General features: G+C 42.5%; 1 protein-coding gene across 2 annotated transcripts in view; it reads right to left on the reverse strand.

Moving 5' to 3' along the window:
* The window catches only part of TSPAN33 (tetraspanin 33), a 63072-nt gene that overhangs the window by 32577 nt on the left and 5199 nt on the right, over window positions 1-25296 (reverse strand). For both annotated transcript variants that reach the window (XM_073579206.1, XM_073579205.1), the window contains exons 2-3: window positions 6841-6898; window positions 3129-3256 (exon numbers count right to left, since the gene is read on the reverse strand). In XM_073579206.1, coding sequence (XP_073435307.1) covers window positions 3129-3256; window positions 6841-6898 — 186 coding nt within the window. The remainder of the gene's footprint in view (window positions 1-3128; window positions 3257-6840; window positions 6899-25296) is intronic.

Genomic DNA, 25296 nt, shown 5'->3' on the forward strand with positions numbered 1-25296 from the left:
AACAAAACTCATTGTGTTTGGAGGAGACAGAATGCTGAGTTGCATCCAAAGAATACCATACCTACTGTGAAGCATGGAGTGGCAACATCATGCTTTGAGGCTGCTTCTCTGCAAAGGCACCAGGACGACTGATCCATGTACATGAAAGAATGAATGGGGCCTTGTATCGTGAGATTTTGAGTGCAAACATTCTTCCATCAGCAAGGGCATTGAGGATGAAACGTGGATGGGTCTTTCAGCATGATAATGATCCCAAGCACACCGCCAGGGCACCGAAAGAGTGGCTTCATTAGAAGCATATGAAGGTCCTGGAGTGGCCTAGTCAGTCTCCAGATCTCAACCACAAAGAAAACATTTGGAGGGATTTGAAAGTCAGTGTTGCCCAGCGACAGGCCCAAAACATCACTGCTCTATAGGAGATCTGCATGGAGGAATGGGCCAACATACCACCAACAGTGTGTGCCAACCTTGTGAAGACTTACAGAAAACGTTTGACCTCTGTCATTGCCAAAAGGATGTATAACAAAATATTGAGATGAACTTTTGTTAATGACCAAATACTTATTTCCCACCATAATTTGCAAAATAAATCTTGTCAAATCAGACAAGGTGATTTTCTGGATTTGTTTTCTCATTTTAACTCTCATAGTTGTGGTCTACCTATGATGTCAATTACAGGCCTCTCTCATCTTTTTAAGTGGGAAAACTTGCACAATTGGTGGCTGTCTAAATACTTTTTTCCCCCATTGTACATGAAGTAGAGCGAAACATCTTGAGACCAAAAGTGTTAGGACTTGTTCAGGCTAAAGACAAATGGAAATGGACATGATGATCATAGAAAAGAATGCTCTGAAAGTGAAGATTGGAGAACTTAGAGAAGTCATAATGGATATTTTTGCAGAGCAACTGAAGAAATAGATGATCTCGGCTGATCAAGAGGCTGGGACAAATGGACTAAGCTGTTGAAAAGGGGGTTGGAGTAAACAATTCTTCTACTGTGGCGGTGCTATCTTTAGCAGTCAGGAGATGATGTTTTGTTCTCTCTGTGATCCCCTATGTTGTTATGATATAGGTAGATCTTGGTTGAATAATCTCCAAGTAAAGCAAATCATTATCCCAGAATGTCTGTAATTTATTGTTTAACTCCAGCTTTTATTTTGTTATTTAAGCTATTCTTAAAAAAATTGGTATTAATTTCTAATTTTCCAGATTTTTTATCTTCATCCAAAACAAATGCTGAAAACTAGTTTTGCTTTGATTTTCATCTTGGCCAGCAACCCCTCCTTGCCTAATGACCTTTGCACAGGCCATGGAGCATGCACTCAATCCTCTTCCATAGAAGTCACCAATCAAAGGAACTAAGCAAAGTATAAAATCTTTAAGTAGCAATCAAAATAGAAAAAAAGGATGAACGCAAAACTTACAATAATAAAACCATGCTTTTTTTTGTTCAAGGATCATATATAAAAAAGTGCAAAAAAGACCATTAACGGAAACATAATTGTATAAAATACAGAATTTTTTCAGGGATATTTTAAAAAAATATAATAATAAGCAGCTGAATCAGGCGATAGTTGCATGTTACAAGGAAAGGAGTATACAAAACTCATAGAAAGTATAAACTCATAGAAAGAGGTTATATTGCAAAAATGCCCAGAAAAGATTAAATCTACAAAAAGCGAAATTAAAATGCAGTACAAATGTCATAGCAGCACCTTAGATATAGAATAGCACATGATAGATACATATACCAATTGTAAGCAAAAATAGAGGAGTAAAAACACATCAGTGTGTTAGTATAGTATGCACAAATAGTAAGATGCTAGACTGCAAGCTTATAGGCACAGTGTGCTAGCAGAAAAGATAAAGTGCTTGAGCAAAGGGTATGAGGGAATATCAGAATAGCAATTTTACCTAAGGAGTAAACATGCTGCCGGGTCCCCAATTGGTCAAGTTAGAAACATATAATATGAAGATAAAATATATGTCCAATACACAAAGTAATATCTGAAAAAAAAAAGTTTAGCTGAGAATAAAGAGAGACTATAGGTTACGTGCATAATGAGAATACTGTACGGATGGATTGTAAGGTAGATAAGTATATCAGTGCAGCCTCCCCCAGATGAAGCGAAACGTGATTCAGGTGAGGGTGGCTGTCTGCATAATAAGAATATCTACAGTATTATTATGATCTTGATATCTGTTGAATGTATTTTGCATAGAGATGTAGAAAAGTTTACCATGACAAATAACGCCCCATCTTAATGAGTGAGAAAAGTTGTGAAGATTAAGATAATTCAACATTGCACAAGATATTGAATGATGTCAGGATGGGCGTTATCTGTTTTAAGTTAAACTTAGCTATGCCTGTATAGTATCGGGGTTTGTCACCAGAGGTCCATTACTATTGTGTAACTTTATTTAGTGACATCAAAATACAGTACTTACCTTAAAGGGAACCTGACACCTGAAAAAAACACTATTAGCTAGCTAGTAGCTATGGCTACTCTCTCACTTCTCAGATTTGTCTGTAGGACAGTACAGTGAAGCCAGTGCTACTTGGCCCCAGGGACAGTGCTGACACCAGGGCTGTGGAGTCGGAGCCCATTTTGGTGGAGTCGGAGTCAGTGTCATGCAAATTGAGGAGCTGGAGTCACAGGTATGGCTTACCGACTCCACAGCCCTGGCTGACACTGGAGGTAAAGATAAGAGTTATTATTTTACTGGTCGGAAACGTAGGGATTGAGAAAGGCTTATCCGAGTAGTGAACAACCCCTTTAAATATAATATAGGTGATACTATTAATTTAATATAATTGGAATTTATAAACAGGATAAAAGATCCTGGTGCATAGTAACTTGTCACTATTTTCAGGAATGTTGGGATTGCAGCGATCACACCCTCCATACAGTACGTTATTTGCCATTCTATAGGTAGGGAATAACTTGCAACCTCAGGAAAGTCCCTTTAAAAACACTGCTTATAGAACGATCAGATGTTGACAATAAACAAGGAAAAACAAAGAAAGAAAAGCAATACACCACACAAGTCTGTGGCCTACAGAACGGTGATTGCTTCTTTGATAGGCTGTGCATTTTAAAATGAAATTCTTGGTCAGTGTAACTCACCGTTTGCAAAAGGCAGATGTTTTCCCGTAGAGACCCAATGCATCCACAAAATGTAATAAGGAACATAAGAACGCCAACCGCTATAAGGAGTAAAGCAGGGTCCACAGCAAGACATGCCATAGCAGCCTCTGTAGAGGAGTTACAAGCACAGTATTAGCATAGGAACATCAATACATTATTTTTTAAAACTCTTGTTATTGAAAAATACTTCAGAATAAACATTACATACAATAACAGGAAACACTATATGTTTTCATATGGAATTATATCAGTCACAAGTTTCCCCCACTGATTGGCAGTAGGTGCCCTTCCCCCATCCAGCTCAGTGCTATTGCCTTCCTGGCAAGGAATAAAGTCTCACGGAGAAGATATCTATCGTAGTGTGGCCAAGTTTCCTCATCCACAATTCCCAACATACAGAGCTCTGGCACAAAATCAAATCGGTGTCCCACCTTATTCTCAACAATGTGGAGACCACTTCATTCCAGCATCTCCTCACCACCGTGCAGGTCCAACTAAGATGCCAAAAATCTGCTTCCAATTTGCTGAACCTGTGACACCCATCAGAAGCTAATCTGACAAATCTGTATAATTTATATGGGGTTAGGTAACACTGGTGAAAGATATATAATTGTATTCATTTGTTATCCGCGGCTGGCGATACCACCGTGTGGGTCTCCAAAGTTGTTGCCATTTGTCCTCCACCGGAAGTTGAAGAGATGCAAATTCGGAGTTCAGTAAAAAGGTGTAAAGTGTTGAGGTCACACCCATGGGCCCTGGGTAGTACCTATTAGAGGGAATCTCGATATTTGCGTCCTAAGATGTGGAACCTGGTGCGTCATAGCATGTCTCATTTGCAGGTATCTATAAAAGTCCCTGTGAGGAACACCATATTTTGTCTTATGTACAGCACCATGGAATTAATGGTGCTATATAAATAAATAATAATAATTTTGTATGAATCTGATCGTATGATAATAAAGTTTAATTTTCGAAAACCTTATCAAGTTTTGTTATGCCATAATTTTTCCAGAATATTGGATCTTGTAATATTTTCAGGTGTGGAAACACGGGATTATCCCATGGCTGAGTCTCACCTACTTGATCAGTGAATTTCAAAATACGTTTTCTTTCCTTCCAAATCTGTATCACCAAAACTATGCGCAAGCAATAAGCCTTATGGTGGTTTATAGGACCCTTCCAGTATTGCCCATACTGAATAACACAGTTGACCAGCTAGATAGTATAAAAATAAATCAGGTTCCTGCATGACCACCTTGACACTTAGGTCTCTGCAGGGTTCCAATACTAAGTTTGGGCTTCGACGAAGAAGAGAGCAGCGAAACGGCGCCCGTTGGGTGTGGGGGAAGCACTGCTCTGCCACATCACCCCTTGCCAAGCCTAATCAGCTACACGGTTCAGCTCTTAAACGGCTATTGAAGAAAAAAAAAGTTACCACAACCTTTAGGCTGTGTGCCCACTTTGCGTTTTTTAAGTGTTTCCGCCGCGTATTTGCCGCTGCGAAAATGCTTAAAATGTAACAAAACACATTCCCATTCAATCCTATGGGATTCCGCAGTTGCTGTGCCAATGCTAGGGATTTTTCCGCTGCGGAATCGCATAGTGGTAAAATTTGCAGCATATCCATTAATTCTGCGGAATCGCGTCGATTCCGCCGCCATAGGACTGCATTTAAGCGCTCACTTTACGCATGGTGGGCATAGCCTTCATGTGCAGATGGTACCCAGGGTCTGGAGGAGAGGAGACTCTCCTCCAGACCCTGGGTACCATATTACTGTAAAAAAAAAATTAAAATAAAAAATAGGGATATACCTACCTTCTGACGGCCCCCAGAGTCCTCCCGGCCCTCATCGGTGCTGCCAGCAACTTCTGTTCCCACAGATGCATTGCGCGAATGACCTCTGATGACGTAGCGGTCTTGCGTGATGGCTACATCATCAAAGGTCATTTGCGCAATGCATCCGTGGGAACAGAAGTTGCCACCAGCGCCGATGAGGACCGGGATCGCCGCTGAGGATTCCGTGGGCCAATGGAGGGTAAGTATATCTCTATTTTTTATATTATTTTTAACATTCTATCTTTTACTATTGTAAAAAGTTGGTCACACTTGTCAAGCACTATGCTTGAGAAGTGTGACCAACCTGTCAATCACTTTTCCAAGCGATGCTTCAAATCGCTTGCAAAAGCGCCAGCATTCTGCAAGCTAAAAATGCTTGCAAAACGCTTGTGTTTTTCGGGAAAACGCATGCGAATTCAGCATGCGTTTTACCCGCAGCGGGGAGATGTGGAAATGCTACGGACAATTCCGCAGCATTTCAGCAACATGGGCACATAGCCTTACTATATTACATGAGCAATTTCACCCATATACAAGGAAACTGCAGCAAGGGTTGGTCTAATTAGGAGACCTTTTTTAATCATCTTAGGAACACTTCTTGCGGCGATAAGAGTATATACAGTATGCACTTGCTTGTCCAATTCACCTGCACTTGGTATACCCTGCTACGGTTCAAGTCCACTTGCTACCTGAACCATCAATTACTTATAACATATTGTTATTTTATTGGTGGAGTTATATGGTGCAACAGAGTGCTTGTTAAGCATTTTCGAGATACACGGTATATACTGTACATTTTTTGGTCCCGACATACTAACATCATGCTGTGTCTTTCCCTCCTCTTTTTGGAGGTTTCTTAGCCCTGTCTTTTTTTAACCCTAATTCATAATTGTTTTTATAATTGATTAATAAAATGTACTTTTTTATTGCATACTTTGAGTTGGAATCGTTTCTTGTCTAGAGGGAATATCACAGTAGACTAATTTGATGCATATGTTTTTAAGTGTCTAACAATCATTGAACCTTTAGACACATTGAATTTGTTGTATTAAAGTAGTCTGTACCTGACAACGTCAGAGGGACCAGCCAACCATCTGATGGGCCTCCTGACTGTCCCTCAATGCATGATGTTGGGCAAGGTAAAGGTCAGGCAGGTGAAATTTATATGCCCAACCCTTTCATTTTCAGAAGAGATAATCCACCAGAGACAGCGCTCTCGTCTCTCCATTCAGAACACATGAATATTCAGTTGTGCCGTGTATTCATGTGAATAGGGAAGTCCGGATAGACATCTGTAGGCCGACCTCTCATTCTCTAAGTCATGTGTATGGCCAGCCTAACTGGATTCTCTCCCTTTTATTGCTGGTTTAGCTCCAACAGCTAGCCACTCTTTCATGTAGCCATGTGGGGCACAATACGGGTATGTGCACATGCAGCGGATTCTGCTGCGGATCCACAGCGGATTTGGCCCTGCGGATGTACAGTACCATTATATTCTATGAAAAACAAAAACGTTGTGCACATGCTGTGGATTTTTCCGCGCGGATTTGCTGCGGATTACAATCCGCAGCATGTCGATTGTTTGTGCGGAATCTGCAGCGGTTTCACACCTTCAACATTGTAGAGTTGTGAACCGCAGGCTAATCCGCAGATAAACCGCAGGTCTTTTGACGTGCGGATTTTGCCAAATCCACGTGGAAAAATCTGCAGCCCGATCCGCAACGTGTGCACATAGCCTTAATCTTACCTCAGTAGTGCCTAATAGTTTTTAGCTAGTTTCCAATCTCCCAGAGTATGTGTGTTTTATTCTTCACATTATGTTTGTAAGCTAGGCAGAGCACATAACAAGCTTACCAGCATGTTTCACTAGCCGTGCATAGACTCCAACAGCCACCATCACCATGGAAATGACCTGGAAAGACATAAAACAGATTAATGAAATATACTGCCACCCAGTCAAGTACATCGTCTACAGAAACAGTCAATTTCATTACAAAAAACTCCAAGGAGTATACGTATGGAGCGATGTTTACGAATTTTTGACAAATATAATTATGTGCGGGACATTGCCCGTGCAGTCAAAGCCCTTTAAGGACAATAGACTATGAACCGTCTCCTTTCCACATATACAGCTCTGGCAAAAACTAAGAGACCACTGCAGTTTTATAAAAATCAGCTTCTCTCCATGTCTGACAGCCATTCCATTCCAGTGTCAGTGGAATTGCAACCAGAGTACACCTCATTCTACTTAATGTGCTTCTGATTAGGTGATCACCTGAACCAAATCTTATTTAATGAAAGAAAGTATAAAAAACGCTGCTGTGGTGTTCACAATCTGCTCGCAATAGGACAAGCTGGATGGCAAAACAAGTGCTAGTAATATCCCAAAAGTAGTAGGAATGAAAAAATAATTTTTAACCATGCCAAAGAAATTGAAAAGAAAAGTCTTGAGTGAGGAAAAGAAGGGCTCAATTCTGGCTTTACTAGCATAGGGATACAGTGAGCGTCATGTTGCCTCCATCCTTAAAATTTCTAAGATGTTGTCTGGGAGGAATGAGTTGCGTAAACATAAGTAATGAAATATGGTGGCATACTCACTTCCGAATGATGCACAGAGCCATATTGGGTTTCAATCTACCAGTTACACAAGCTCACAAGGAAAGGCAACAGGCATGTCCAAAATGTGATACCTCCAGGACAGACATGTTCCACAGTATATGGGAATGCAGTCTCATACACACTCAGTGGGAGTAGGTAAAAAACTGGGTGGGTGGTTTGATGAACATACACCTTCCACTAGACAAAATGATATGGATTTTCCATAAGAGCACTGATTTAAGGTTGATCAAGTCAAACACTCAGCTATTGCATACAGTTGCAATCTTGTACAAACGACTTATTTTAAGGCAATGGCTGGATGGGAACACACCGGGTCTCGGTCAGCTGCTGATGGAACTAAAGAGGGTAATGATACTAGAGAAAATAGAAGCAGAGAGCGACAAAGACACTAAGATGACGAAATTTTTCACAAAATGGAAAGATTTAATTTTACAACAACTCTCCAGAGATGATATTCATGACCTGGTTTCACCGTTCCGTAACACATCCTGGTACAACCTAGAGGACCTGCAGGGCACGCTGGGAGGCTTGAGGTTAAGAGCAGATTCCCGGTCAAGAACCAGGGGGCAGGAAAGTAGAGGGAGAACCACTTTGTGGTGTGTAATGTTCACTTCTGATTCAGAAAGCATCACTTGAATAAATTAGAGGGAAGAGGTGGGAGTTACATTATTGTGATATTTGACCAATTCTATCAGTGGTTCTGTAATGTCCATAACAAGCTGGTATATGTAAAGCTACTTTGAGATGTACCACTAATGTTTGACTTTTGTATTTTCTATGTTTAGAAAAATTCAATAAAAAGGATTTATAAAAAAAAAAAATTCTAAGATGGCAGCCCATTACAACAAGGTTAAGCAGCAGACACTGAGAACAACAAGGTTAAGCAGCAGACACTGAGAACAACAAAGCTACAGACTGGCAGAGGGCAAAAACGACTTCCCACTGACCGGGATGACCGTCATCTTATTTGAATGTCACTCAGCAACTGCAGGATGACATCAAGTGACCTACAAAAGGAATGGCAAATGACAGCTAGGGTGAAGTGCATGGCAAGAACAGTTCTTAACAGGCTTCTAGAGGCAGGGCTCAAGTCATGTAAAGCTAGAAAAAAGCCTTTTTATCAATGAGAAGCAAAGGAGAGCCAGACAGAAGTTTGCCAAAGACCATAAGGATTGTACCATAGAGAACTGGAGTAATGTAATCTTCTCTGATGTAATTTTCAGCTTTACCCAACACCTGGTCGTCTAATGGTTAGATGGAGACCTGGAGAGGCGTATAAGCCACAGTGTCTTGCACCCACTGTGAAATTTGGTGGAGGATTGGTGATGATCTATTGATGCTTCAGCAAGGCTGTTTTTTCCAGCAGCACAATGCGCCATGCCACACAGCTAGGTCAATCAATGTGTGAATGAAGGACCACCACATCAAATTCCTGTCATAGCCAGCCCAATCTCCAGACCTGAACCCCACTGAAAACCTCGGGAATGTAATCAAGAGGAACAACATCTGCAAAGAGTTTATATGTTCTCCACGTGTTTGCGTGGGTTTCCTCCGGGCACTCCGGTTTCCACCCACATTCCAAAGACATACTGATAGGGAATTTAGATTGTGAGCCCCATTGGGGACAGCGATGATAATGTTTGCAAACTGTAAAGTGCTGCGGAATTTGTTAGCGCTATATAAAAAGATTATTATTATAAGTGGAAGATGGATAGTCATAAGCCATCAAAGAAGAACTGCTTAAAGTATTGTACCAGGAGTGGCATAAGGTCACCCAAAAGCAGCGTGAAAGACTGGTGGAAAGCATGCCAAGATGCATGAAAGCTGTGATTAAAAATCATGGTTATTCCACAAAATAATTGATTTCTGAACTGTTCCTGAGTTAGAACATTAGTATTGTTGTTTCTAAATGATTATGAACTTGTTTTCTTGGCATTATTTGAGGTCTGCAAGCACTGCATTTTTTTTTGTTATTTTGACCATTTCTCATTTTCTGAAAATAAATACAAAATTTAGTGCTTGGAAATTTGGAGACATGTTGTCAGTAGTTTATAGAATAAAAGAGCAATTTACATTTTACTCAAAAATATACCTATCAATTAATTTTCATAAACCTGCAGTAAGGAAAAATGACCTGTAGGTGGCACCACACTACCCCAAAGCACACTACCAACACATTTGTAAGAATGCACTGCTTTTCCATCCCACACAAATTTCAACACATTTTAATTAAATTTGCCACAATAGAAAATATATTTAAAAGTTTTAAAATTGAAATGAGACATAAGTCCACCGAGTTTAACCTATACCAAACATATTGATCCAGGGGAAAGCAAAAATCTCATGAGGAAGCTAATTGCCCCATAGTAAGCGAAAAATTAATTCATGACTGCACATGTGGCAATCAGACAAGTTCCCTGAATCAAGATCAATGTCCAATCACAGAATTTAGTACCCAGAACGCTTAATATTCTACTGATCGTGAAAAGGCTTCCAGCCCTCCATGTACTTTTTCAGTACATCAGTCATTACAACTTCATGTGGTACAGAGTTCCATAATCTCAGTGTTCTTAATATAAAGAATTGTCATATATGATGATAATTAAATCTTCTTTACACTAGACATAGAGGATGCCCTCTTGTCATTGTTATGGTCCTGTCTGTACAAAAATCTCTGTACTGTCCTTTCCTATATTTTTACATTGTAATAACATTGCATGCATGGAGGAACCGGAGTAAACAGGTGAATAGAATAAAAATTCATCTTTATTTTAATCAATAAAAATATATAAATACAATAACAAGCATAGTAATGGACAGAATAATAATAAGACAACACCGCAGGGTGAGAGCAGCAAAACACAGGGTGAACACACTGCCTAACAGCACATAGGTGCGCATAAATGCATGCGGTACAGAGCAGACAAAATATAAAAGGTATATAGCCAGAGCAAGTTATACCACTATGTATCCAGCTAATGACACCCCAAACCGCTGGTGTAAAGAGCATTTGTGGCGGTCAGATGTAGAACATATGCGGAGGCAATGTCTTACCAAAAGTAACTGCAGAGGCAGAGTGGACCCTGGGCCAGGTGGGGGATAGCGCGACACGCGTTTCGCGTGTCAACAAGCACGCTTTCTCAAGGGACTTGTAATAACATTGAAAGTTATGTTTTTGTCATTAGCTAGCATTTATGCCTCCACTAATGCATTTCATGATTACATATGCTTGCCTGGGGTAGTGGTCACTAAAGTTGAGTTTACTGTCCACCAGTACACCCAAGTCTTTTTCAGTGCAGGTTTTACCATTTACTACATAATTATACATTTTATTTAATTGGACCTAGTGTGTAACTTTACATATATCTACATTAAATTTCAATGGCATTTCCCAGGTCATTCACTCAGAATAAATGCATAAATCCCTTTGTAATATTAAATTATCCTCCTCTGGTGTTGGTCAGTTTAGTATCATCTGTGAATACTGACATTTTTCCCTGTATGCCCTCTACAAGGCCATTAATAAATGTTAAAAAGAAGAAGAGGTCCCAATACTGACCTTTAGGTACTGCACTGTTAAATGTGACCCAATCAGGGTGTGTTCCAATAGTAACCATCCTCTATTTTATATCACTTAACCAGTTGTTAACCCAATTACACATTTTTCCCCATTTCCATTATTCTCAGTTGATATACCAGGATTTTATGTGGCATTGTATCACATGCCTTTGAAAACTCTCAGCTAGACAACATTAACAGCTTTAACTTGGTCCTAACTTATGGGATTAGTTTGACAGAACCCATTCCCTCATAAACCCATGGTGATGCTGGTTTATGAGGTTATTTTAATGAGATACTCCAGGATAGCATCTCTTAGCAAACACTTAAAGATTTTGCCTATAGTAGAGGTTAAACTTACAGGCCTATAGTTTTAAGGTTTAATTTTCTTTTACCCTTTTTGAATATTGGTACCAAATTTGCTATGCGCCAATCCTGTAGTACAGATGAAATCCTTGACTATCAGAAATAATTAGTAGTTGGTTGTGCCTGGTGATTTGTCTACTTTAGTGTTTTTTAAACAATACCATACTTCCTGTTGGGTTAACAAGATGATAATTGATTTATTATTATTAAGCATTTATATAGCGCCATTTATTCCATGGCGCTTTACATTAATGGGGAATTCATGGTATCCTTGATCATTTCATCTGTCATGGAATTTTCTTGTGGAAATACAGTAGAGAAAAAGACATTTAGAAGATGGTCTTTCCCTCATACTCTTCCACCATGTCACCCAGATTATTTTTGAGGGGGCCCCAAATTATTTTTACTTTCTTTGCAGCCTTGTTTTTTTTATACACAATTTATTTTTGTCTCTAGAATTATTTGATGCTCCATCACTACCATCTTTTTTACTTATCTAAATGCTTTCTTTCTGTCATTTACTGCCCCCTTACAGCTCTCTTTAGCCATATTGTTTTCCTCTTATTACTAGCTTCTATATTTCCATAGGTGTATATTATGCACATGATCTATTATTGTCAAGAATCTATATCATTTGCTGGACCTGCAGGTTTCTGCTTCCCAATTTATATCAAAGTAGTTTAAGTCCCCCATAATAACTGATTTAACCTGATTTGCTCCATCATCTATCTCCTTTCTGAGGATATTTTCTGCCACTTCCATTATATTTGGAGACTTATAACAAGCCCCTATCAGTATTTTATTATTCTTTATATATACACACAAATTCCTGAACCACTTATTTTTCTCCCTTAGCTCTTGCTGTCTTTCTGTTTCACAGGTAATATTTTAGTGACTGCTAACTTAACAGTCCTTCAACTAAAAGTATAGATCCCTAAAATCCTTTCAAGGACCTTCCATTCACCATGACCCCTAAGCAGTGGCGGATTATAATGAGGTCAATCTGGGCGGTAGCCCAGGGCCCAGTGGTGTGGGGGGGCCCAGCAGCCCAGGGAAGATTGCCCCATTATAATCCGCCACCATAGCGCCACCCCCCCCATGTACTGACTCTTTCCTGCCCCTCTCAGACCCACCGGCCACCGCAGCGCCAGCCCCTCACTGATAAATCCCTGCTCTGTGCGCACAGGACCTGTGATGAGGTCACAGGAGGGGAGGAGTCAGGGGTTACATGATCAGGGGTTTTAGTCAGAGGCCCCTGATCATGTGACCCCTGACTCCTCCCCTCCTGTGACCTCATGACAGGTCCTGTGCACACAGCCATCAATGTATTGCATGCGGGACTCTGCTGTACTCGTTGTAATGGTGCTGGATGAGGGAAGTATGTGTGGGGTCAGGAGGGGTTTACAGGATGGATGTAGCTGCGTGTGTGTGCGAGGTGTACGGAGCAGAGCTGCGAATGTGCGAGGTGTATGGAGTGGAGCCGTGTGTGCACGAGGTGTACGGAGTGGAGCTGCGAATGTGCGAGGTGTACAGAGTGGAGCCGCGAATGTGCGAGGTGTACAGAGCGGAGCAGCGTGTGTACGAGGTATACAGAGCGGAGCCGTGTGTGTACGAGGTGTGTGGAGCGGAGCCGTGTGTGTACGAGGTGTACGGAGCGGAGCCGTGCACGCGAGGCTTACGAGTTGTACGGAGCAGAGCCCTGCGTGTACAGAGCTGAGCTGTGCGTGTGTGAGGTGTACGGAGTGGAGCCGCGTGTGTGTACGAGGTATACGGAGTGGAGCTGCATGTGTGTACGGAGTGAAGCCGCATGTGTGTACGAGGTGTACGGAACGGAGCCCTGTGTACAGAGCTGAGCTGCACGTGTGGAGGTGTACGGAGCGGAGCCGCATGTGTGTACGGAGCTAACCCGCGTGTGTGTACGAGGTGTACGGAGCGAAGCCGCGTGTGTGTACGAGGTGTACAGAACGGAGCACTGTGTGCACAGAGCAGAGCAGCACGTGTGCGAGGTGTACGGAGCAGAGCCGCGTGTGTGTACGAGGTGTACGGAGGGGAGCCGCATGTGTGTACGGAGCGAAGCCGCGTGTGTGTACGAGGTGTACGGAATGGAGCCTTGTGTGTACAGAGCTGAGCTGCACGTGTGCAAGGTGTACGGAGCGGGGCTGCGCGTGTGCGAGGTGTACGGAGCGGAGCCATGTGTGTTACGAGGTGTATGGAGCGGAGCCGTGTGTGTTCGAGGTGTACGGAGCGGAGCCGCATGTGTGTACGAGGGGTACGGAGCGAAGTCGCGTGTGTGTACGGAGCGGAGGCGCATATGTACGAGGTGTACGGAACAGAGCCCTGTGTGTAGAAAGTGTACAAAGCTGAGCCATGTGTTTACGGAGCAGAGACGCGTGTACGAGGTGTATGGAGCAAAGCCACATGTGTATAAGGTTTACAGAGCAGAGCCATGTGTGTACAAGGTGTACAGAGCGTGGCCGCGTGTGTATACGGTGTACGGAGCAGAGCCGCATGTGTACGAGGCATACAAAGCAAAACAGTGTGTGAATGAGGTGTGCGGAGCCATGCGTGTACAAGGTGTATGATGGGGAGCATTCATACCTCCTAACCGTCCCAGATTTTGAGTGACTGCCCCGACCGGGAGCTTACTTTTCCCGCGGACACAGGAGTATACGGCGGAGCCCCGAGGAACTCTAGAAAACTCGCATGTGACATTCCATCGGAAGTGACGTGCTGGAAGCTGACCAGAGGAGATTGTTATGAAACCATGGAGGCACTTCAGGGAATGCTTCAGATCATCACCATATCCTCCTCCGACAGCGGGATCACCTTGGACTCGGGGATGTCGGCCATGTGAGTGGATCATAATATGTCCTGCACCAGGAGGCTCAGGTGGGCACTACAATGTGAGCCGGGCTGGTATAGTATCTTTATAGAATCATTCTTTCCCCTCTTTCCTTGTCTTTCTTTCACTTTCTGTTCTTTCTTTCCCCTCTTTGTTTCTCTCTCCCTTTCTGTTCTTTCTTTCCCATTTCTTTCTTTTTTCTCTCTTTCTTCTTTCACCTTTCTCTCTTTGTTCCTTCTTTCCCCTCTTTCTTTCTCTCTCCCTCGCTGTTCTTTCTTTCCCCTTTCTTTTTTTCTCTCTCTGCTCTTTCTTTCTCTCTCCCTCTCTGTTCTTTCTTTCTTCTCTTTCTTTTTTCTCTCTCTGTTCTTTTTGTCTGTCCCCTCTTTCTTGCTCTCTGTTCTTTTTTCTTTTCTCTCTTTCTTCTTTCTCTCTCCATTTTTTTTCTCTTTTTCTTTTTTCTCTCTCTCTGTTGTTTCTTTCTTTTCCTCAGTACCAGTCAATGTGCCCACAGTACCATCCACTGTGCCCATAATGCCAGCCACTGTGCCCTCAGTACCAGTCAGTGTGATCAGCAGTGCTAAATGGGTGTGGTTGGGGCATGGACATGGGTGTGACTAGTTGTGAAATGGGTGTGGTTGGGCGCCCGGTAACCAATCATCATAGTGGCTGTCATCTGTTTCCATCAACTTTGTTATATGTGGGCACCTCTAGTAAGGTGGGCACGAGATGGCGGGTCTTGTCGCCTCTGCCTCACACATAAGTTACTATGAGGTGTACTTTATTCCTGCCACATTTCTTTCTTGGCCTACTGAGAGAAATGTTTTGACCAGTTGAAAGTTATACAACCTGAGTTGTATTACGCTTACTCCGATCCCTATATAAACCCTGCCCCTCCGACCGCCATCCACTTTCCCATGCTCTTGTTCCAATCCTGGGGTCTTTTTTGTCCCCCCTTGGTCCTCCACACGCTGAACATCTGGGACATGACTAACATTGCGCATTGTGCGCTTGTTTGTCGCCAGATGCAGCGTCGTGTCCAGTGTGTGAGGAGACGGCGACTTGTCTGTGGTGCTAACCTCTCTGCTGCCATGTTGGGCACAGCCTGTGACGAGGAGAGTCTCTTCCTGTGTATCCGGCCACAGGCTGCACATTGGAGGCTGCTTCTTCTATCTGGGGAAGTTCATGAAGCAGAAGCCTCTGTGTGACTCATGTGAAGTAACTTGTCTGACAGGTCATGGGTCCAGGTCAGCAGGTGGTTGCAGACTATGAGCTGGTTTCGATGTTAGGTACAGGTGAGTCAGGACTAGAGGTTGGGTGGAAGCCTTCCAGTTTTTGTAAGGCCTCGTGCACGCGCTGAGTATTTGGTGAGTTTTTACCAAAGTATTTATAAGGCCTCGTGCACATGCTGAGTATTTGGTGAGGTTTTAGCTCAGTATTTATAAGGCCTCGTGCACATGCTGAGTATTTGGTGAGGTTTTACCTCAGTGTTTATAAGGCCTTGTGCACACGCTGAGTATTTGTTGAGTTTTTCCACTCAGTATTTGTAAGACCTCATGGACACACTGAGCATTTGGTGTTTTTTACCTCAGTATTTGTGAGGCCTCGTGCACACATTGCGTATTTGCAGAGTTTTTTTTACCTCAGTATTTAACCCCTTCCCACCCCTTGACGCACCGTTTGCGTCATGAAAACTAGTGACTTCCCGACCCCGTCACATGATCGGGGGGCCCACAGAGTCTGAACAGCCCGGGGCCCTGACTACCCTTAATCCACCCCTGCCCCTAAGTCCTCAGCAACTAAGTATGAATTTCAGAGTGAAACAGATCTGGAGGAAATCATACAGTCAGTGTGATACATGCTGCGTGACCGACCGGCAGTATGTATCAGCTGTCAGGTTGCAAATTAACTTTTTATATTACGGTCAGATCTATCCAACTCATGGATTTACAGTAAATACAGTAGTTAGCTGCTCACCTCCATCCTCCTCTGCTCCTAACGGAGCTGCTGTTAAGAATCTTGCTCTTCTCAGTCAATTGTAGAATCGCAATCCCAGCATGGTGCATCACTGCTCTCAATGTCTCGAGCTATGTGCTTGTTTAACTGCACTGTTATCTACATATGTAAATACAGTGATATATAGTGGGTACGGACAGTATTAAGTCCTCTTTAAATTTTTCACTGTTTGTTTCAATGCAGCCATTGGGTAAATTCAAAAAAGTTCATTTTTTTCTCATTAATGTCCCAACACATCACCACATGAGGCTCCGTCCCAACACATCACCACACGAGGCTCTGTCCCCTCTGTGTTAATTACACTCTGCACCCCATCTTGACTGAAAAAAACAGAAATTTTTGTAAATTTATTAAAAGAGAAAAACTGAAATATTACATGGGCATAAATATTCAGACCCTTTGCTCACACTCTCATATTAAAGTCCCATGCTGTCCATTTCCTTGTGATCCTCCTTGAGATGGTTCTACTCATTCATTGGAGTCCAGCTGTGTTTAATTAAACTGATAGAACTTGATTTGTAAAGGCACACACCTGTCTATATAAGACCTCACAGCTCACAGTGCATGTCAGACCAAATGAGAATCATGGGGTCAAAGGAACTGGCCTAGGAGCTCAGAGACAGAATTGTGGCAAGGCACACATCTGGCCAAGGTTACAAAAGAATTTCTGCAGTACTCAAGGTTCCTAAGAGCACGGTGGCCTCCATAATCCTTAAATGGAAGAAGTTTGGGACCACCAGAAGTCTCCCTAGACCTAGCCGTCTAGCCAAACTGATAAATCATGGGAGAAGAGCCTTGGTGAGAGAGGTAAAGAAGAACCCCAAGATCACTGTGTGGGGTGTTTTTCAGCTGCATGGACAGGATGACTGGTTGCCATTGAAGGTAACATGAATGCAGTCAACTACAGAGATATCATGCATGAAAATCTCTTCCAGAGTGCTCTGGGACCTCAGACTTGGCCGAAGGTTCACCTTCCAAGAAGACAATGACCCTAAGCACACAGCTAAAAGAACAAAAGAAGTGGATTTAGAACAACTCTGTGACCATTCTTGACTGGCCCTGCCAGAGTCCTGACCTAAACCCAATTAAGCATCTCTGGAGATACCTGAAAATGATACCTGAAATGTCCACCAACGTTCACCATCCAACCTGATGGAACTCAAGAGGATCTGCAAGGAAAAATGGCAGATGATCCCCAAATCCAGATGTGAAAAACTTGTGACATCATTCCCATGAAGACTCAAAGCTGTACTAGCTCAAAAGGTGCTTCTACTCAATACTGAGCAAAGGGTCTGAATACTTGTGAACATGTGATATTTTGTTTTTTCTTTTTTAATAAATTTGCAAAAATTTCTATATTTCTGTTTTTTCACTCAAGATGGGGTGCAGAGTGTACATTAATGAGAAAAAAAATTGAACTTTTTTGAATTTACCAAATGGCTGGAGTGAAAAATTTAAAGGGGTCTGAATACTTTCCGTACCCACTGTAAGTGTAGACCAAGAACAAACCACTGATAGCTGCATGTGTTATAGAAGAACTTGTACTCAGCTTTACAGTTCTACTAATATTACAGTATTACTCTTCACCATAACTGCCACTCAAGGAGGAGTGCCTGCCCTGCTAGAAACTGGTCTGCGGATTTATATCTGCAGAACCGCAGGTAAAACCGCAGCTAAAATGACCTGCGGTTTCCCCTGCGGTTAATCACCTCTACAATGGAGGAGATGGTAAACCGCAGCAGAATCCGCAGAAAAGAAGGGACATGTCATTTCTTTCTGCGGATTCAAAACTGCAGCTTTTCGGCAGTTAAAAATCCGCAGCATGTGCACAGCAGATTGTAAATCCCATAGGATAACATGCTACTGTACACTGTCTGCAGAACTGCTGTGGCCAAAACCGCAGCGGATCTGCAGCGTGTGCACATAGCCTAAGGAGACTGGATAGCGCTGAGGAGCTCAAGAGACAACTTGAGAATACCCATTTAATATAGATTTTTGTGCAGAATTCCAAGAACTCGGCAATGCATCAACTGCACCAAAGCACAGGCGAAGCTGCAAATCATTAACTAGGTACTTGTGACTTGGGGCTGGATGTCTCCAAACCTTTAGCCTACTTCCTAAATGTGATACAACCCTCTGTAACTACTAAAGTTAGTTAGTATTCAGCCCATGTACACAGATGTCTCTGCATTCATTCTAGTCCATATTGAAGGTACAAACAGTCTTTTTTTTAACCCTGTGACATTGAGCAAGATCATTTTCTACTTTTCTGAGACAAATATTTATAATATGAAATGTCCATATACTGTTCATGAGTGGCCGTGACATAATGTCCTGTTGTGCATAAATATGAGACTTCAGATTTGGTGTTGACTCTCGAAACCTTGCCATTATTACCATCTTTTCAATTAGCCATTAAAGGGAACCTGTCACCAGAAAAAAAAACAACGCTATTTACCTGCAGATATGGGGTTAATCATGTTACTAACCTGCCCGGCACTCACACTCACCTGAATGCTGTGGGGAGAAAATTAACTTTATTCCCTAGGGCAGCGTTTCAGCCTTGGCCCTGACTGACACTGGCTGTGCATTAGGACCGACTGTCAGTCAGGGCCGGGGAAGCGGTTTTGGCCACCGAGCGGTGAATGAACTAGCGCTGGCACCGCCCCCATGACTGAGACCCAAACGCTGCTGGAATGAATACATTTACTTTTCTCCTCGCAGCGTTCGTCTAAGTGCTGTCACCGGGCAGGTTATTAACCTGCCGATTACCCCATATCTGCAGGTTAATAGCATTTTTTCTAGTGACAGGTTTCCTTTAAAAAGGTATAAACCACTGAGGACTCTCAAATGTTAATATTTTTTATCTACTGGCTAACACCGTACAAAGGTATATTTTCCTGTACCTCAGAAGTGAGAATTTTCATAATGACTAATCAATTCTGGCATAGAAGAAGCAGATTTCTCGGATAAGATGTATTACAAATGTGCTTATTTCATGTGTCATTGAATTATGAAATAAAAATGACGGTTACTCTTTAACTAAAGTTGATTCATTAGGTGTCAAATAATTGATTGCTAATATCTCCCCAATGGAGAGTTGACATAGTAGAAACAACCTGGCTGTGCCGCCTCTACAACATCATGTATCCAGGTCAGCATGTACCATTTGGTGAAAAGTCCTCTTCAGAGGCAGGAGACCTATAATATTATCAATTCAAGTCTGTCTTATGAGAGACAACACTTTTCAGATTAAGGATGGTCATTGCAGTTCTTAGACTCAGCAGCCCTGAAAGCAAAACCCCTAACCCCCGTCCCCTCTTATTCTGAAATGTTACCTAAAACTAGTGGCATGCTTTGAATAGTGGGTAACCCTCAATATTTCTGTGCAGAACCAGTATAAACAGATTGCGTTGAAAAAAGTATTTATATCCAGTGAACTTTTCCACGTTTTTGCATGTTGAACCCACAAACTCAAATGTATTTTATTGGGATTTTATGTGATAAACCAACACAAAGTAGCAAATATTTGTGAAGAGTAAATGAAATGATACATGGCTTTCTAAATATTAGAAAAATATATATATGAAAATAGTGACATGCATTTGTATTCAGTCTCCCCTTCTGTCCAATCCCCCTCCCCCGAGTCAATACTTTATTGGACCAACCTTAGCTGCAATTACGTCTGCAAGTCTTTTGGGGTATGTGTAGCAGCTTTGCACATCTAGAGGCTGAAATTTTTGCCCATTTTCCTTTGCAAACTAGTTCTCTCTCAGAAAGATTGGATTGAGAGTGTCTGTCTACAGCAATTTAAGTCTTGCCTCAGATTCTCCATGGGACTTAGGTCTGGACTGTGACTGGGTCATTCACACACATGAATATGCTTTGATCCAAACCATTTCATTGTAGCTTGGGCAGTATATTTAGGGTCATAGTCCTGCTGGAAGGTGAACCTATGCCCCAGTCTTAAGTCTTTTGAATCATCTAACACCATGATGCTGCCACCATGTTTGACGGTGGGGATGTCTTTTTTTCAGAGTTTGTTTTCCCCCACACACACAGCATTTTGCATTTAGACCAAAAAGATCTACCATATATACTCGAATATAAGCCGACCTGAGAATAAGCCGAGGCCCCCCTAATTTTGCCTAAAAAAACTGGGAAAACTTATTGACTCGAGTATCTCCCTCTACTCCTCTTTGGTCAGACCTCATCTGGAATATTGTGTCCAGTTTTGGGCACCACATTTTAAAAAAAAAAACACATCAACAAACTGAAGCAAGTTCAGAAAAGAGCAACCAGAATGGTGACCGGTCTTCAAACCCTGTCTTATGAGGAAAGATTGCAGGATTTGAGATTGTTTAGTTTGCAAAAGAGAAGACTGAGAGGAGACTTAATAGCTGTCTACAAATATCTAAAGGGCTGTCACATTGTAGAAGGATCAACTTTATTCTCATTTGCACAAGGAAAGACTAGAAGCAATGGGATGAAACTGAATGGGAGGAGACACAGATTAGATATTAGAAAAAACTTTTTGACAGTTAGAGTGATCAATGAGTGGAACAGGCTGCCACGAGAAGTGGTGAGTTCTCCTTCAATAGAAGTCTTCAAACAGAGGCTGGACAGACATCTGACTGGGATGATTTAGCGAATCCTGCTTTGAGCAGGGGGTTGGACCAGATGGCCCAGGAGGTCCCTTCCAACTCTACGATTCTATGATTCTATGATAAGCCGAGGGTGATGCTGCACAGGGGTTAATGGTGGTCCAAAAAGATGCGCCATAGATATATACCCCCCATAAAATGCTGCACAAGGGTTAGTGGTGGCCCAAGAAGATGCTCCTTATATATCTACCCCCCATAAAATGCTGCACAAGGGTTAATGCTGGCCCAAGAAGATACTCCACAGATAAATACCCCCATATATTGTTGCTGCCGCTGCTGCAATTAAAACAAAAAAATGACATAATCACATCACGTCGCTGGGGGCCAGGTGCCGGTGTCGCTGCTTGCTCAGGCCCCCGGCACTGGAGATATTTACCCCGCTCCATCGCCGTCCACTGCTGTGTCTCCCATGTCTCTGCAGTAACGTTCAGAAGAGGGCGCGCACTGACTACGTTATCGCGCCCTCTGCTGAACGTCACAGCCAGAGGACCCGGGAGACAGAGCGGTGGACGGCGATGGAACGGGGACAAGTGAATATGGCTCCCCCCGTCATACTCACCCCTTCCTGGCGCACAGTCTCTGCAGCCCCTCTTCTCCTATGGTTTCGGCGCTGCAGGTCTTCCAGGTTTCAGCGGCCACGTGGTACCGCTCATTAGACTCATGAATATGCGCATATTCATGACTTTAATGAGTGGTACCACGTGACCGTTGAACGCAGGAAGAGCTGGGGCACCGAGACCATAGGAGAAGAGGGGCTGCGGAGACCGTGCACCAGGAGGGGGTGAGTATGGTCTGACACCCCCGCTGACCCTCGTAAATGACTCGAGTGTAAGCCGAGAGGGGGACTTTCAGCCCCCAAAAAATGGGCTAAAAAATCTCGGCTTACACTCGAGTATACTGTATACGGTACTTTGGTCTCATGTGCCCAGAGCACCTTCTTGCACATGCTAGCTGTGTCCCCTACATGGCTTTTTACAAACAGCAAATGATAATGGTTTACTTTCAAAACTGGTTTTCTTTTTGCCATTCTACCATAAAGTTCAGATTTGTGGGGAACACGACTAATAGTTATCCTGTCCAGACACTCCAACCTGAGCTGTGGATCTCTGCAGCTCCTCCAGCGTGACCATGGACCTTTCAGTTGCTTCTCTAATTCTTGCTTGGCATGTCAGTTTAGGTGGATGGCCATGTCTTGGTAGAAACCCTAATGGTCTCAATCAAACCTCGGAGGGCTTCACAGACCAGCTGTAGTGATACAGAGACCAAATTTAACATACAGTTAGGTTCATATATATTTGGACAGTGACAACATTTTTCTAATTTTGGTTCTAGACATTACCACAATGAATTTTAAACAAAACAATTCAGATGCAGTTGAAGTTCAGACTTTCAGCTTTCATTTGAGGGTATCCACATTAAAATTGAATGAAGGGTTTAGGAGTTTCAGCTCCTTAACATGTGCCACCCTGTTTTTAAAGGGACCAAAAGTAATTAGACAGATTAAATAATTGTAAATAAAATGTTCATTTCTAGTACTTGGTTGAAAACCCTTTGTTGGCAATGACTTGAAGTCTTGAACTCATGGACATCACCAGACGCTGTGTTTCCTCCTTTTTGATGCTCTGCCAGGCCTTCACTGTGGTGGTTTTCAGTTGCTGTTTGTTTGTGGGCTTTTCTGTCTGAAGTTTAGTCTTTAACAAGTGAAATGCATGCTCAATTGGGTTGAGATCAGGTGACTGACTTGGCCATTCAAGAATATTCCACTTCTTTGCTTTAATAAACTCCTGGGCTGCTTTGGCTTTATGTTTTAGGTCATTGTCCATCTGTAGTATGAAACGACGACCAATCAGTTTGGCTGCATTTGGCTGGATCTGAGCACACAGTATGGCTCTGAATACCTCAGAATTCATTCGGCTGCTTCTGTCCTGTGTCACATCATCAATAAACACACTACTGACCCAGTGTCACTGGCAGCCATGCATGCCCAAGCCATCACACTGCCTCCGCCGTGTTTTACACATGGTGTGGTATGCTTTGGATCATGAGCTGTACCACGCCTTCGCCATACTTTTCGCTTTCCATCATTCTGGTAGAAGTTGATCTTGGTTTCGTCTGTCCAAAGAATGTTCTTCCAGAACTGTGCTGGCTTTTTTAGATGTTTTTTTAGCAAAGTCCAGTCTAGCCTTTTGATGCTTATGAGTGGCTTGCACCGTGCAGTGAACCCTCTGTATTTACTTTCATGCAGTCTTCTCTTTATGGTAGATTTGGATATTGATACGCCTACCTCCTGGAGAGTGTTGTTCACTTGGTTGGCTGTTGTGAAGGGGTTTCTCTTCACCATATGGAGATTATTCTGCGATCATCCACCACTGTTGTCTTCCGTGGGCGCCCAGGTCTTTTTGCATTGATGACTTCACCAGTGCTTTCTTTCTTTTGGTACATCCACTCCTAATGTTGTAGCAATTTCTCGGATGGGTTTTTTCTGTCTTTGCAGCTTAAGGATGGCTTGTTTCACCTGCATGGAGAGCTCCTTTGACCGCATGTTTCCTTCACAGCAAAACCTTCCAAATGCAAGCACCACACCTCAAATCAACTCCAGGCCTTTTATCTGCTTAATTGAGAATGACATAACGAAGGGATTGCCCACACCTGTCCATTAAATAGTCTTGGAGTGAATTGTCCAATTACTTTTGGTCCCTTTAAAAACAGGGTGGCACATGTTAAGGAGCTGAAACTCCTAAACCCTTCATCCAATTATAATGTGGATACCCTCAAATGAAAGCTGAAAGTCTGAACTTCAACTGCATCTGAATTGTTTTGTTTAAAATTCATTGTGGTAATGTCTAGAACCAAAATTATACATGGACCTAACTGTAGTTGGACTCAATTTAGTAATTATGTGACTCTGGAGGCAACTGGTCACTATTTAGGGGTATGAAACTACAGGGGGCTAGATACAAATGCACATCACAATTTTCAGATTTATAGTTTTAAAATAATTAGAAAACCCATGAATCATTTCCTCTACACTTCACAAATACTCACTACTTTGTGTTGGTATATCACATAAAATCACAATAAAATACATTTAACTTTGTGGGTGTAAAGTGAAAAAAAAATGCAAGAAAAACTTCAAAGGATATGAATACTTTTTCAATCCACTGTAAGTTGCACGAGACACTTGTGCAATTACTTTTGATTTGTGATGAGGTCATATGAATGCCCAGATTTTTCCTGTTGCAGAAACGCCATTTACATTCAAGAGATACAGATCGTCATTATAATTAGGGGAATTTAACTCTCTGGATTTACCATAAATAATTTACAGTTTAAGGACTCGCTTATATGAGAGTATAACACCGCCAAGCGCTATGTGATATTTTGTTGGATAGCACTCGGACCAGTGTTATTCTATGGGGCAACTCAGATCTGCGATTTTCTCAGCCGAATCGGCCTCCGAGAATCGGATCACAGGCACTCATGCAATCTATGGGTGTGTGAGCCACACTGGACTGCACTTGGATGGTATCTGAGTGCAGTCAGATTACCGTGGATGCTGAAAATGGAGGAGATGGAGAAATTACTTTCTCAGTCTCCTCTGCACCTTTGCTTTGATTCTCTCATGCAAGAGGGTTGGAGCACAGAGCACTGACACTCGGATCAGACTCTGACAGAGTTTGAGCCAAGTGTCATTAGCATAATCGGCCCCGATTCCCTCATATGAGACAACATAGGCCAATGAGACCCCAGCCTAAGGCTACTTCTTAGGAATATGATGATGTAGGAAACTTCATTTAAAATGAACAATGCATTGAAAAAAATTAAGCCAAACCCAGTGATCACATGGGTATCACTTACACAGCTAGAATCCATGTTCATGTGATATTGTTCTCACCTCCCAAGAAAGAAGACTCAACAATGCCAGGACCCATCCAGGAGCCGTTAGAGAAACACTGATATGTTCACAGATCATACACATAAAATCACTATTTATTGGTATCAATTTAAAGATATACAGAAATACAAAAATCCCCCTCAAAATGTGACCATAGCCAAAGTGATAATAAAAAAGGCAGGTAATTGGGAGACAAAGGGGCTAACACCCTATACTGTCCACTAACCTCACCCCTACCTGTCAGTGGAGGTTGGTACCCTCTTGAAACGGAAATGATGCCCCCGCTCCCCGAAGGTCCCTATGAGACCCTATTAGGATGACACATCAGGGAAAGTAAAGAAAACTTGTCATCA

The sequence above is a fragment of the Dendrobates tinctorius genome, unplaced genomic scaffold (assembly GCF_039654945.1).
Source record: "Dendrobates tinctorius isolate UK_male_01 unplaced genomic scaffold, ASM3965494v1 ptg000062l, whole genome shotgun sequence".
In the NCBI taxonomy this organism is placed as follows: domain Eukaryota; kingdom Metazoa; phylum Chordata; class Amphibia; order Anura; family Dendrobatidae; genus Dendrobates; species Dendrobates tinctorius.